The following is a 13,779-nucleotide window of genomic DNA, read 5'->3' as shown; positions in this document are numbered from 1 at the left end:
TATAACGCATAATCTCAACTATAAATAAACCAAATCAACAATCAACGAAATCAAATGCTCTACGTCACTGTTCATTTCTAATCTGAACTAACCCCCAAAATTATATATGTAGATCCACCTTCTCTCTTTTTCCATCACCACACACTTCATTTTTCCATTCACGTCTTTTTGCAGAACGTCAAATCGAATCCCGATTTCAATTTTTTCTTTTCCAAATTTCAATGGCTCCTCCAACAAAGGCAGAAAAGAAGCCTGCAGAAAAGAAACCTGCATCAGAGAAATCACCATCTGCGACCATAGCGGTAGAGAAGAAGCCGAAGGTAGAAAAGAAGATAACAAAAGAAGGAGGGAGCGACAAGAAGAAGAAGAGGGTGAAAAAGAGCGTTGAAACCTACAAGATCTACATATTCAAGGTTTTGAAGCAGGTTCACCCTGACATTGGGATCTCGAGCAAAGCCATGGGGATCATGAACAGCTTTATCAATGACATCTTTGAGAAGCTCGCTCAAGAAGCTTCTAGATTGGCTAGGTATAACAAGAAACCAACGATCACTTCTAGGGAGATCCAAACTGCTGTACGGCTTGTCCTCCCTGGTGAGCTTGCGAAGCATGCTGTCTCTGAAGGCACAAAAGCTGTTACAAAATTCACCAGTTCTTGAATTTGGTTCCACTACTACTCTCTCTTTGATCCCTAAATTGTTTATCATTCAATTAGGATTTTCTTTGGTTGTGATTAAAAATAGACTTTTACTTTTAAAATGAAATTATGTTGAGATTGTAGATGTAATGTTAAAGATTTGGTTGTTAATAGAAAAGTTAATGATGGAATAATTAAATAAACTTGGTTTATTTATCAAAATTGATTTTTCTTCTTTCCTTGTTGCTGTTACGTGTTCCCCCACAAATTTGAATTTTTCATATAGTTGTCTTTATAATTTTTTATGGTACGTTGAAAATGAGTTTTGTGTGTAGAGTTAATTATTCTTGACCGTGATTACTTGGTAGAAAATTATGATCGATTAACAAAGTAAAAGTCTTGATTCCATTTTGTTTTTTAATAGTTAAGACCTTTTTCGAAAGTAAACAAGGAATGTTATACTAAAAATGGAGCTTTTACAATGCCCATATTAAAATAGGTTATGAGTTATGACTTTTCTGTGATTTTGCAATTGTGTAGTTGAGGTAATAAGCAAACACTTTATCTCACTGTTATCATGCGACTGTTTCCTTTTTTGGATCCTCCCCACTATATAACCACTAAATGATAACACAAAAATTGGCAACACCAAATGTATCTAGAAGTTGATTCAAAACTTTTGAGCTTATAATAGATCACGTATTTCTGTGGACTACTTGCCCCGGGGCCTCTTTTTCACCCCTTCTATATTTCTTGTTCACCAAAACTTTGTTGTATCATTTTGGAAGGCTGGATGTCATTTTTTGTTACTGAAGAAGATGTATTTTCAATTAATGGACTTTTTTGAAAGTTCTGTCATCATTTATGGTATGTGCAACATGCAGTTGGTTTTAAAGTTTAGATGCGAAGAAGTGGGTTAGACTTTGGGCTTTCATATTATCGAGGATGTCTTAGGCTATCTCTAAAGTACTTGTTGTTTAAGAATAACCAACATTCATAAGAAGGTTAAGAAGGTTTAAGAGAGGCATCATACAATTTTCTTTTTGTTCATACTCTAGAGCTTTGTCTCAATGGTGATATAATTTTCAACTTCAATTTTTAAAATAGCCATAGATAGAAATAACACCATCATATTTTTGAAAGGTTGTTTGCAAATTCTTTTCTTATTTTCTAATTTGCTTTTCTTACAACTTTTTCATACTCATTGGATTTCAACAAAAAACTTATGCCATCATTGATTGAAAAAATAAATCCAAAACAAATTACATTATGTTTTTTCAAAAAATATATTAAAATTTGAAGGTAAAGAAACTGGTACACATGGGTGTCTAACTATTAGAATATTTTGACCATTTATTCTTAGCAATGTGTTTGGCTATATAAAAAAATTATAAATCATGTGAATAAATCCAAATATATGTCACATGGGTATATCAGATTAATGGTAGATCCAGTTTGGTGTCTTGCATGGCTAGAGATAATTTATTGACTTGACTTAGAATTTGGAGATCATTGACAAGTAAACAATAATTTGAAGAGGCTATTTCCATTCTGGGTAGGATTGAAAAAAGAATTATAAAGTTTTTCTCATCAGGTGAGTGGTTTGATTAGGATTAATAAATGAATTCTACCAATAAACAATACGTGTATTTTAAGCATGAATTGTAATTAGTTCTGTCTAAAGCACAAAGATCAATGATATGTGATGTAATTCTAGCCTTACAATGAATGTTTGTCACCTATAAAGTATGTTTACATTTTATATTTGTTAAATAATTGGTCATATTCTCATTTTATATATATGTGTGTGTTTTGTTAACAAGTAATCTACTTCTTTCATACATCTTCCATAAATTTGTGATAATATATCTTTTAGTTTTATTAGGCATGTTCTCTTGACATTCATGGCAAAGAAAACTTAGTTGGAACTTGAAAGTTATGATCGTATAGTTATCGAAAGTTCCTATTTGAGGACAAGATAATGGTGTCTTCATTTAGTTTTGAGCAAGAAAATATTACACATATAACTTTATTCCGTTGTTCTTGACCAAAAAATATTTCATGATTTTGTTATAATCATTGAATGAGATATAAACGTTATCTACTCTTTTTTACTTTATAGGAATCCTAATACATGCAATTATTTCATGAATGTTAATTCATACTTACAAAGATATTTTAAATGATTGCGGAGTTTATTCTATGATGAATTTCATATAGTTGGTGACTTCGTGTTAATGCTTTGACGATTAAAACTACTAATCATTGATACAAGTTGATGTTGTACAATAGAATACTTGTAGATGAATGTCTAGATTGTGGATGGGATACTTTATGCAATATTAACTCTTCTACATGATGAACTTGGATATGAATTTACTTATTGGTATTTGTTATAATTTTTATCCTTTTTAATAAAGCCATGTTTTGCAATTTTAATTTTGTAATTTTAACTTTTGTTAGCTAATAAGCAGTTAAGCACAATAATTTTCAAGAGAATGTGAATGAGTAATAAAAATAAGAGGTAATGACCAAATCAGTACCCGAAAGATTCAAACGCTGATATTTTGGTATCTCACTATTGTTATTGACAAAATGGTCATTAAAAGATTTTAAAATTTGACAAGAGTACCCACGAGTTCACCGGAGCACATTTCCGGCAAGCACAGTGCTGACATGGCCACTGCGTTTCGATGACATGGCAAATACCCTTCCCCACCCTAATTCTTCTCCTTCTCCTTCCCCCTCCACAACGCACTCCCCCCTTCCCCTTCCTGAATGCATTCTCCCCCCTCCCCAAACCTAATCCTTCCCTCCCCCTCCCTAATCCTAATCCCCCTCCTCAATCTAAAATCCCCCTTTCTGAACCCTAATCCCCTTCCCTTACCCCTTTAAATTCTAAACACCTTCTCAACACAGTGTCTCACACTCTCAACTCTCTCTCCCCTTTGCCTTCACTGCTGTCGCCTTCACTGCTGTCGCCTTCACTACTTATATGTGCTTGCTGCTAGCCCCCATCCCCTTTCCCATTCTTCCGTGTATCGAATACAAGGTCTCACTTCTGGCACTCACAAGTAGCTCCCTCCCGTGGTTCCCGTCACTCTTTACACTGCCTCCTCCCTTGCTATTTGGAACCGCTTCATTCGCCGTCCTGCTTTAGATTCCCTTCTCTCCTTCTTGCGAATTTGCTGGTTTTGTTCTTTTTAAAAAAATTGTTAAAATAATCTTGCATTCACCATTCCATGTTCTTCCTTGTGCTAAATCGTGTGATTTTCTCCTTGATTGAATTGTTAACATCATTGAGAATTACATGAGGAAAAAGTGTTTGATTTTGGAATGTGAAATGCCAAATCATAAAATTATTCAATATATATGGTTTTAATCTGAAATGCTAAATGGAATCTGCAAATCATTTTGAAAGGTTAGCAGAAATTGATGAATTTATTAAAAGGGGTAAGGGAAGGGGATTAGGGTTTAGAAAGGGGGATTTTGGATTGAGGAGGGGGGAAGTGCATTGGAGATGGGGGATTAGGATTAGGGAGGGGAAGGGAAAGGATTAAGGTTGGGGAGGGGGGAGAATGCATTCAGGAAGGGGAAGGGGGGAGTGCGTTGGGGAGGGGGAAGGAGAAGGAGAAGAATTAGGGTGGGAAAGGGTATTTGCCATGTCATCAAAACGCAGTGGCCATATCAGCACTGTGCTTGCCGAAAATATGTTCCAGTGAACTCGTGGACGCTTGTCAAATTTTAAAATCTTTTAAGGACCATTTTGTCAATAACAATAGTAAGGTACCAAAATGTCAGCGTTTGAATCTTTCGGGTACTGATTTGGTCATTACCTCTAAAAATAATGATAAATTTTCACCAACCATAAACTTTTCATAGGTTATTGATGTGACAAAAACTGTCTTTCAACAAATTTTCTACTGGCAAGTGCACCGGATAGTCGTCAAGTAAAAACTCACTATTGAGTGAGGTTGAATCCCACAGGGATTGGTTGGTTGAGCAACGTTCATTGGAAGATTGTTCTAGTTGAACTGAATCGGATTTGAAGTTGGGATTGCGAAAAGTAAAATTGGCGAGAAACTTAAATTGCAAGAAATTAAATGAACAGAAATTAAATTGAAGAATAATAAGAGCAGAAACTTAAATTGCAAGTAATTAAAGTGCAGAAACTTAAATTGCAAGAAATTAAATGGGAATGGAGATGAAGCGAGAAATAAAAGAATAGAATATAAACAGAATAGGTAAGATCAGAATAGGGAATTCATTGGGTTTCAGGAGATATTGAACTCTCTGGATCAAATCATTTTCATCTCTTCCTCAGTCAATGCATTCATTGACTTTGCTTGGGAATCTTAGATGACTAGATCCCAATGTATTGGCTCACCAATCTCTCTAAGCATGAACAATTGCCTAATGTCTTGATTTAATTGCTCATGGGAAGAGTTGAAGTTCGGTCACTGATGAGCGGATAATTTATATGCTTTTGGCATTGTTTTTAGTATGTTTTTAGTATGTTTTAGTTAGTTTTTATTATATTTTTATTATTTTTTAGTGAAAATTCACTTTTCTGGACTTTACTATGAGTTTGTGTGTTTTTCTATGATTTCAGGTATTTTCTGGCTGAAATTGAGGGACCTGAGCAAAAATCTGATTCAGAGGCTGAAAAGGACTGCAGATGCTGTTAGATTCTGACCTCCCTGCACTCGAAGTGGATTTTCTAGAGCTACAGAAGCCCAATTGGCGCGCTCTCAACTGCGTTGGAAAGTAGACATCCTGGGATTTCCAGCAATGTATAATAGTCCATACTTTGCCCGAGATTTGATGGCCCAAACCGGCGTTCCAAATCAGCTCAAAACTGCCCGGCGTTAAACGCCGGAACTGGCACAAGAATGGGAGTTAAACGCCCAAACTGGCACAAAAGCTGGCGTTTAACTCCAAGAAAAGTCTCTACACATGAAAGCTTCAATGCTCAGCCCAAGCACACATCAAGTGGGCCCGGAAGTTGATTTTTATGTCATTTACTCATTTCTGTAAACCCTAGGCTACTAGTTCTCTACAAATAGGACCTTTTGCTATTGTATTTTCATCTTTGGATCTTTGGACGTCTAGTTCTTAGATCATGGGGGCTGGCCTCACGGCCATGCCTAGACCTTGTTCTTATGTATTTTCAACAGTGGAGTTTCTACACACCATAAATTAAGGTGTGGAGCTCTGCTGTACCTCGAGTATTAATGCAATTACTATTGTTCTTCTATTCAATTCAGCTTATTCTTGTTCTAAGATATTCATTCGCACCCAAGAACTTGATGAATGTGATGATTATGTGACGCTCATCATTATTCTCACTTATGAACGCGTGCCTGACAACCACTTCTGTTCTACAAGCAAACAAGGCTTGAATGTATATCTCTTGGATCCCTTAATCGGAATCTTCGTGGTATAAGCTAGAATTGATGGAAGCATTCAAGAGAATCCTGAAGGTCTAAACCTTGTCTGTGGTATTCTGAGTAGGATTCAATGATTGAATGACTGTGACGAGCTTCAAACTCCTGAAGGCTGGGCGTTAGTGACAGACGCAAAAGAATCCATGCATTCTATTCCAACCTGATTGAGAACCGACAGATGATTAGCCGTGCTGTGATAGAGCGCGTTGAACATTTTCACTGAGAGGACGGGACTGTAGCCACTGACAACGGTGATGCCCAACATACAGCTTGCCATGGAAAGGTGTAAGAAGGATTGGATGAAGACAGTAGGAAAGCAGAGAGACGAAAGGGACAAAGTATCTCCATATGGTTATCTGAAATTCTCACCAATGAATTACATAAGTATCTCTATCTTTATGCTTTATTCATAAATCATCTATAACCATTTGAATCTGCCTGACTGAGATTTACAAGGTGACCATAGCTTGCTTCATACCAACAATCTCCGTGGGATCGACCCTTACTCGTGTAAGGTTTATTACTTGGACGACCCAGTGCACTTGCTGGTTAGTTGTGCGAAGTTGTGATAAAGAGTTGAGATTGCAATTAAGCGTACCATGTTGATGGCGCCATTGATGATCACAATTTCGTGCACCAAGTTTTTGGCACCGTTGCCGGGGATTGTTCAGTTTGGACAACTGACGGCTCATCTTGTTGCTTAGATTAGGTATTTTTCTTCAGAATTTTTAAGAATGAATTCTAGTGTTTCAAGGTGATGTTTTCATCATCACCAAATCTGATTGATTCTCATCAATTTAGCTCTTGAATGTAATGTCCTGCTGAAGCTTGGCTAGCCATGTCTAATTTCTTTAGACTGAAGCTTTAGACTAACATTGCATGATTCCTAGAATTCTCATTAAGAATTTTGATATCCTTATTTTCTTTCAATTTTCAAAAAAAATCCAAAAAAAATTACAAAATTATAAAATCCAAAATATTTCTTGTTTGAGTCTAGTGTCTCATTTTAAGTTTGGTGTCAATTGCATGTTTCTGTTCTTCTTGCATTCATTCATGTGTCTTAAGTCTTAAGTGATCTTCAAGATGTTCTTGATGATTTCCTTGCTCTGATCTTTAAATTCTCTTGTCTTGAGTATTTTGTGTTTCTCATATGCATTCTCAATTTGTTAGTGTCATCAGTATACAAACTTCTAAGTTTGGTGTCTTGCATGCATTGTTTATTTGATTTTAGTTGCATTTTGAATATTCCTCATCATTAAAAATCCAAAAAAAAAATTTTCTTTGTGTCTTTTCAAGTCAATAATACAGAGAATTGAAGATTCAGAACATTCAGCAGAGGAATTACACAAAAAAAGCTGGGCGTTCAAAATGCCCAGTGAGGAAGGAAAACTGGCGTTTAAATGCCAGCCAGGGTGCTTGGCTGGGCGTTTAACGCCCAAAAGGGTAGCATTTTGGGTGTTAAACGCCAGAATGGATACCATTCTGGGCGTTTAACGCCAGGATGGCACAAGAGGGAAGATTTTGTTTTTAATTCAAATTTTTTTCAAGTTTTCAAAATTTTTTGAAAATCAAATATTTTTCAAATCATATCTTTTCAATCATATATTTTCAAAATTAATTTCTTTCCATTTTCAAAAATACTTGCTAATAATTAATGATTTGATTCAACATTTCAAGTATGTTGCCTTTTCTGTTGAGAAAGGTTTAATGTCTGAATCATATCTTTCTTGTTAGCCAAGTCATTAGTTTTCAAAATCAAATCTTTTTAAATTGTTTTTCAAATCATATCTTCTCAATCATATCTTTTTAAAACTATATCTTTTAAATCATATCTTTTTTATCACATCTTTTTCAAAATAGTTTTCAATCATATCTTTTTGATTTCTAATTTCAAAATCTTTTTCAAAAATCACTTGATTTCTTTTTCCACTCTTAGTTTTCGAAAATCAATTAGTGTTTTTCAAAATGTTTTCAAAATCCTTTTAATTCATTTTCGAAAATTTCTTCCCCTCTTCTCACATCCTTTTATTTATGGACTAACACTACCCCTCAATGCACAATCCGAACTCTATCTTTCCTTGATAAGTTCGAATTTTCTATCTCTTCCTTCTATTTTTCTTTTCCTCTGACACTTCAAGGAGTCTCTATACTGTGACATAGAGGATTCCATATTTTCTTGTTCTCTTCTCTTTCATATGAGCAGGAGCAAAGACAAAAGCATTCTTGTTGAGGCTGACCCTGAACCTGAAAGGACCTTGAAGCGAAAGCTAAGAGAAGCTAAAGCACAACTCTCTGTAGAGGACCTAACAGAAATCTTCAAAGAAGAAGAACCCATGGCAGCCGAAAATAACAACAATGCCAACAATGCAAGGAAGGTGCTGGGTGACTTTACTGCACCTACTCCTGACTTCTATGGGAGAAGCATCTCTATCCCTGCCATTGGAGCAAACAACTTTGAGCTTAAGCCTCAATTAGTTTCTCTAATGCAACAGAATTGCAAGTTCCATGGACTTCCATTGGAATATCCTCATCAGTTTTTAGCTGAGTTCTTGCAAATCTGACACTGTCAAGACCAATGAGGTTGACCCTGAGGTCTACAGACTTATGCTATTTCCTTTTGCTGTAAGAGACAGAGCTAGGATATGGTTGGACTCACAACCTAAAGAAAGCCTGAACTCTTGGGAAAAGCTAGTCAATGCCTTTTTGGCAAAGTTCTTTCCACCTCAAAAATTAAGTAAGCTTAGAGTGGAAGTCCAAACCTTCAGACAGAAGGAAGGTGAATCCCTCTATGAAGCTTGGGAAAGATACAAACAATTGATCAGAAAGTGTCCATCTGACATGCTTTTTGAATGGAGCATCATAGGTATCTTCTATGATGGTCTGTCTGAATTGTCCAAGATGTCATTGGACAGCTCTGCTGGAGGATCTCTTCATCTGAAGAAGACGCCTGCAGAAGCTCAAGAACTCATTGAAATGGTTGCAAATAACCAATTCATGTACAATTTTGAAAGGAATCCTGTGAACAATGGGACGAATAAGAAGAAAGGAGTTCTTGAGATTGATACTCTGAATGCCATATTGGCTCAGAACAAAATATTGACTCAGCAAGTCAATATGATTTCTCAAAGTCTGTCTGGAATGCAAGCTGCACTAGGAAGTACTAAGGATGCTTCATCTGAAGAAGAAGCTTATGATCCTGAGAACACTTCAATGGAAGAGGTGAATTACATAGGAGAACCCTATGGAAACACCTATAATTCTTCATGGAGAAATCATCCAAATCTCTCATGGAAGGATCAACAGAGACCTCAACAAGGTTTCAACAACAATAATTATGGAAGAAACAGGTTTAGCAATGGCAAGCCTTTTCCATCATCTTTTTAGCAATAGACAGAGAATTCTAAGCAGAGCCACTCTGACTTAGCAACCATGGTCTTTGATCTAATCAAAACCACTCAAAGTTTCATGACTGAGACAAGGTCCTCCATTAGAAACTTGGAGGCACAAGTGGGACAGTTGATCAAGAAAATTACTGAACTCCCTCCTAGTACTCTTCCAAGCAATACAGAAGAAAATCCAAAAGGAGAGTGCAAGGCCATCAACATGGCCAAATTTGGAGAGGAGGAAGAGGCAGTAAGCGCCACTGAGGAAGACCTCAATGGACGTCCACTGGCCTCCAATGAATTCCCTAATGAGGAACCATGGGAATCTGAGGCTCACAATGAGACCATAGAGATTCCATTGGATTTACTTCTGTCATTCATGAGCTCTGATGAATATTCTTCCTCTGAAGAGGATGAAGATGTCACTGAAGAGCAAGTTGCTAAATACCTTGGGAAAATCATGAAGCTAAATGACAAGTTATTTGGTAATGAGACTTGGGAGGATGAATCCCCTTTGCTCACCAAAGAACTGGATGACTTGACTAGGCAGAGATTACCTCAAAAGAGACAAGACCCTGGGAAGTTTTTAATACCTTGTGCCATAGGCACCATGACCTTTGAGAAGGCCCTGTGTGACTTAGGGTCAAGTATAAACCTCATGCCTCTCTCTGTAATGGAGAAGCTAAGGATCTTTGAGGTACAAGCTGCAAGAATCTCACTAGAGATGGCAGACAATTCAAGAAAACAAGCTTATGGACTTGTAGAGGATGTCTTGGTAAAGGTTGAAGACCATTACATCCTTTCTGATTTCATAGTCCTAGAGAGTGGGAAGTGCATGGATGAATCTATCATCCTTGGCAGACCCTTCCTAGCCACAGCAAAGGCTGTGATTAATGTTGACAGAGGTGAACTGATCATTCAAGTGAATGAAGAATTCTTTGTGTTTAAGGCTCAAGGATATCCCTCTGTAACAATGGAGAGGAAGCATGAAGAGCTTCTCTCAAAACAGAGTCAAATAGAGCCCCCACAGTCAAACTCTAAGTTTGGTGTTGGGAGGCCACAACCAACTTCTATGTTTGGTGTTGAACCCCCACATTCAAACTCTAAGTTTGGTATTGGGAGGTTCCAACATTGCTCTGAGCATCTATGAGACTCAGTGAGAGCCCATTGTCAAGCTACTGACATTAAAGAAGCGCTTGTTGGGAGGCAACCCAATGTTATATTTAATCTATTTTCCTTTGTTATTTTATGTTTTCTATAGGTTGATGATCATGGGAAGTCACAAAATCAATTGAAAAAGCAAAAACAGAATAAAAAACAGAAAGAAAAATAGCATACCCTGGAGGAAAACCTTGCTGGCGTTTAAACGCCAGTAAAGGCAGCAAATGGGCGTTTAACGCCCAGTCTGGCACCATTCTGGGCTTTTAACGCCAGAAAGGGGCACCAGACTGGCGTTAAACGCCAGGAAAGGGTAAGAAGTTGGCGTTAAACGCCAGAAATAGGCACCAGCCCGGCGTTTAATGCCAGAATTGGCATGAAGAGCATTTTTGCTCACCACTTGGTGCAGGGATGAATTTTCCTTGACACCTCAGGATCTGTGGACCCCACAGGATCCCCACCTACCCTACCACCCTCTCTCTTCTTCACCCATTCACCAACCACCTCAACACCTCTTCCCCAAAAACCCCTCACTTATCAAATCCCACTATTCTCTTCACAACTCACATCCATCCTTCATAAAACCCCACCTACCTCACCATTCAAATTCAAACCACTTTCCCTCCCAAACACACCCATAATGATCGAACCCTACCCCTCTCTCCACCCCTATATAAACCCATCTTTACTCCTTCATTTTCACACAACCTAAACACTACTTCTCCCCCTTTGGCCGAACCACAAAACCATCTCCATCTCCTCTATTTCTTCTTCTTCTACTCTCTTCTTTCTTCTTTTGCTCGAGGACGAACAAACCTTCTAAGTTTGGTGTGGTAAAAGCATTGCTTTTTGTTTTTCCATAACCATTTATGGCATCTAAGGCCGGAGAAACCTCTAAAAAGAGGAAAGGGAAGGCAAAAGCGTTCACCTCCGAGTCGTGGGAGATGGAGAGATTCATCTCAAGGGTGCATCAAGACCACTTCTATGAAGTTGTGGCCATGAAGAAGGTGATCCCCGAGGTCCCTTTCAAACTCAAAAAGAGTGAATATCCGGAGATCCGACATGAGATCCGAAGAAGAGGTTGGGAAGTTTTTACCAACCCCATTCAACAAGTCGGAATCTTAATGGTTCAAGAGTTCTATGCTAATGCATGGATCACTAAGAACCATGATCAAAGTGTGAACCCGAACCCAAAGAATTGGCTTACAATGGTTCGGGGGAAATGCTTAGATTTTAGTCCGAAAAATGTAAGGTTGGCATTCAACTTGCCCATGATGCAAGGAAATGAACACCCCTACACTAGAAGGGTCAACTTTGATCAAAGGTTAGACCAAGTCCTCATAGACATTTGTGAAGAGGGCGCTCAATTGAAGAGAGATTCAAGAAGAAAGCCGGTTCAACTGAGAAGGCATGACCTGAAGGCCGTGGCTAGGGGATGGTTGGAGTTTATCCAACGCTCAATCATTCCCACTAGCAACCGGTCTGAAGTTACTATAGACCGGGCCATCATGATTCATAGCATCATGATTGAAGAGGAAGTAGAAATTCATGAGGTTATAGCCCAAGAACTTTATAAGGTGGCGGACAACTCCTCTACCTTGGTAAGGTTAGCCTTTCCTCATCTCATTTGTCACCTCTGTTATTCAGTTGGAATTGACATAGAGGGAGACATCCCCATTGATGAGGACAAGCCCATCACTAAGAAAAAAATCGAGCAAACAAGAGATCCCACTCATCATGAAATCCTTGAGATACCTCAAGGGATGCACTTTCCTCCACAAAACTATTGGGAGCAAATCAACACCTTCCTAGGAGAATTTAGTTCCAACATAGGACAACTAAGGGTGGAGCACCAAGAACATTCCATCCTCCTCCATGAAATTAGAGAAGATCAAAGAATCATGAGAGAGGAGCAACAAAGGCAAGGAAGAGACATTGAGGAGCTCAAGCACTCCATAAGATCTTCAAGAGGAAGAACAAGCCGCCATCACTAAGGTGGACCCGTTCTTTAATCTCCTTATCCTTTATTTCTCTGTTTTTCGAATTTTTATGCTTATGTTTATCTATGTTTGTGTCTTATGGTCATTAGTGTCTTAGTGTCTATGCCTTAAAGTTATGAATGTCCTATGAATCCATCACCTTTCTTGAATGAAAAAATGTTCTTAATTAAGAGAAGAATTGCATGAATTTTGAATTTTATAACAGATTAATTATTTTGATGTGGTGGCAATACTTTGACTTCTGAATGTATGCTTGAACAATGCATATGTCTTTTGAATTTGTTGTTCATGAATGTTGGCTCTTGAAAGAATGATGAAAAAGGAGACATGTTACTGAGGATCTGAAAAATCATAAAAATGATTCTTGAAGCAAGAAAAAGCAATGAATTCAAAAAAAAAAAGAAGAGAGTATATGCAAAAAAAACGAAAAAAAAAGGGGAAGGAAAAAAAAATAATAAAGTCGTGATCCAAGGCAAAAAGAGTATGCTTAAGAACCCTGGACACCTCTAATTGGGGACTCTAGCAAAGCTGAGTCACAATCTGAAAAGGTTCACCCAGTTATGTGTCTGTGGCATGTATGTATCCGGTGGTAATACTGGAAGACATAGTGCTTTGGGCCACGGCCAAGACTCATAAAGTAGCTGTGTTCAAGAATCATCATACTTAACTAAGAGAATCAATAACACTATCCGGATTCTGAGTTCCTATAGAAGCCAATCATTCTGAATTTCAAAGAATAAAGTGAGATGCCAAAACTGTTCAGAGGCAAATAGCTAAAAGCCCCGCTCATCTAATTAATACTAATCTTCATAGATATTTTTGGAATTCATTGCATATTCTCTTCTTTTTTTATCTTATTTGATTTTCAGTTGCTTGGGGAAAAGTAACAATTTAAGTTTGGTGTTGTGATGAGCGGATAATTTATACGCTTTTTGGCATTGTTTTTAGTATGTTTTTAGTATGTTTAAGTTATTTTTTATTATATTTTTATTAGTTTTTAGTTAAAATTCAATTTTCTGGACTTTACTATGAGTTTGTGTGTTTTTCTGTGATTTCAGGTATTTTTTTGCTGAAATTGAGGGACCTGAGCAAAAATCTGATTCAGAGGCTGAAAAGGACTGCAAATGCTGTTGGATTCTGATCTCCCTGCACTC

At 37.5% G+C, this 13,779-nt stretch overlaps 1 protein-coding gene across 1 annotated transcript; it reads left to right on the top strand.

Moving 5' to 3' along the window:
* Positions 1 to 221: 221 nt before the first annotated feature.
* On the top strand, positions 222 to 659 carry LOC130945859 (probable histone H2B.3). The gene has a single exon (XM_057874557.1). It carries the CDS (start codon positions 222 to 224, stop codon positions 657 to 659), a length of 438 nt encoding a protein of 145 aa, XP_057730540.1.
* The last annotated feature ends 13,120 nt before the right edge of the window (positions 660 to 13,779 follow it).

The sequence above is a fragment of the Arachis stenosperma genome, chromosome 1 (genome assembly GCF_014773155.1).
Source record: "Arachis stenosperma cultivar V10309 chromosome 1, arast.V10309.gnm1.PFL2, whole genome shotgun sequence".
Lineage (NCBI taxonomy): Eukaryota > Viridiplantae > Streptophyta > Magnoliopsida > Fabales > Fabaceae > Arachis > Arachis stenosperma.
This window is presented reverse-complemented; position numbering and strand designations above follow the sequence as displayed.

What these genes read in the sequence shown, in the direction of transcription:
- LOC130945859 (XM_057874557.1), top strand. Translation starts at nt 222, where the DNA reads ATGGCTCCTCCAACAAAGGCAGAAAAGAAGCCTGCAGAAAAGAAACCT.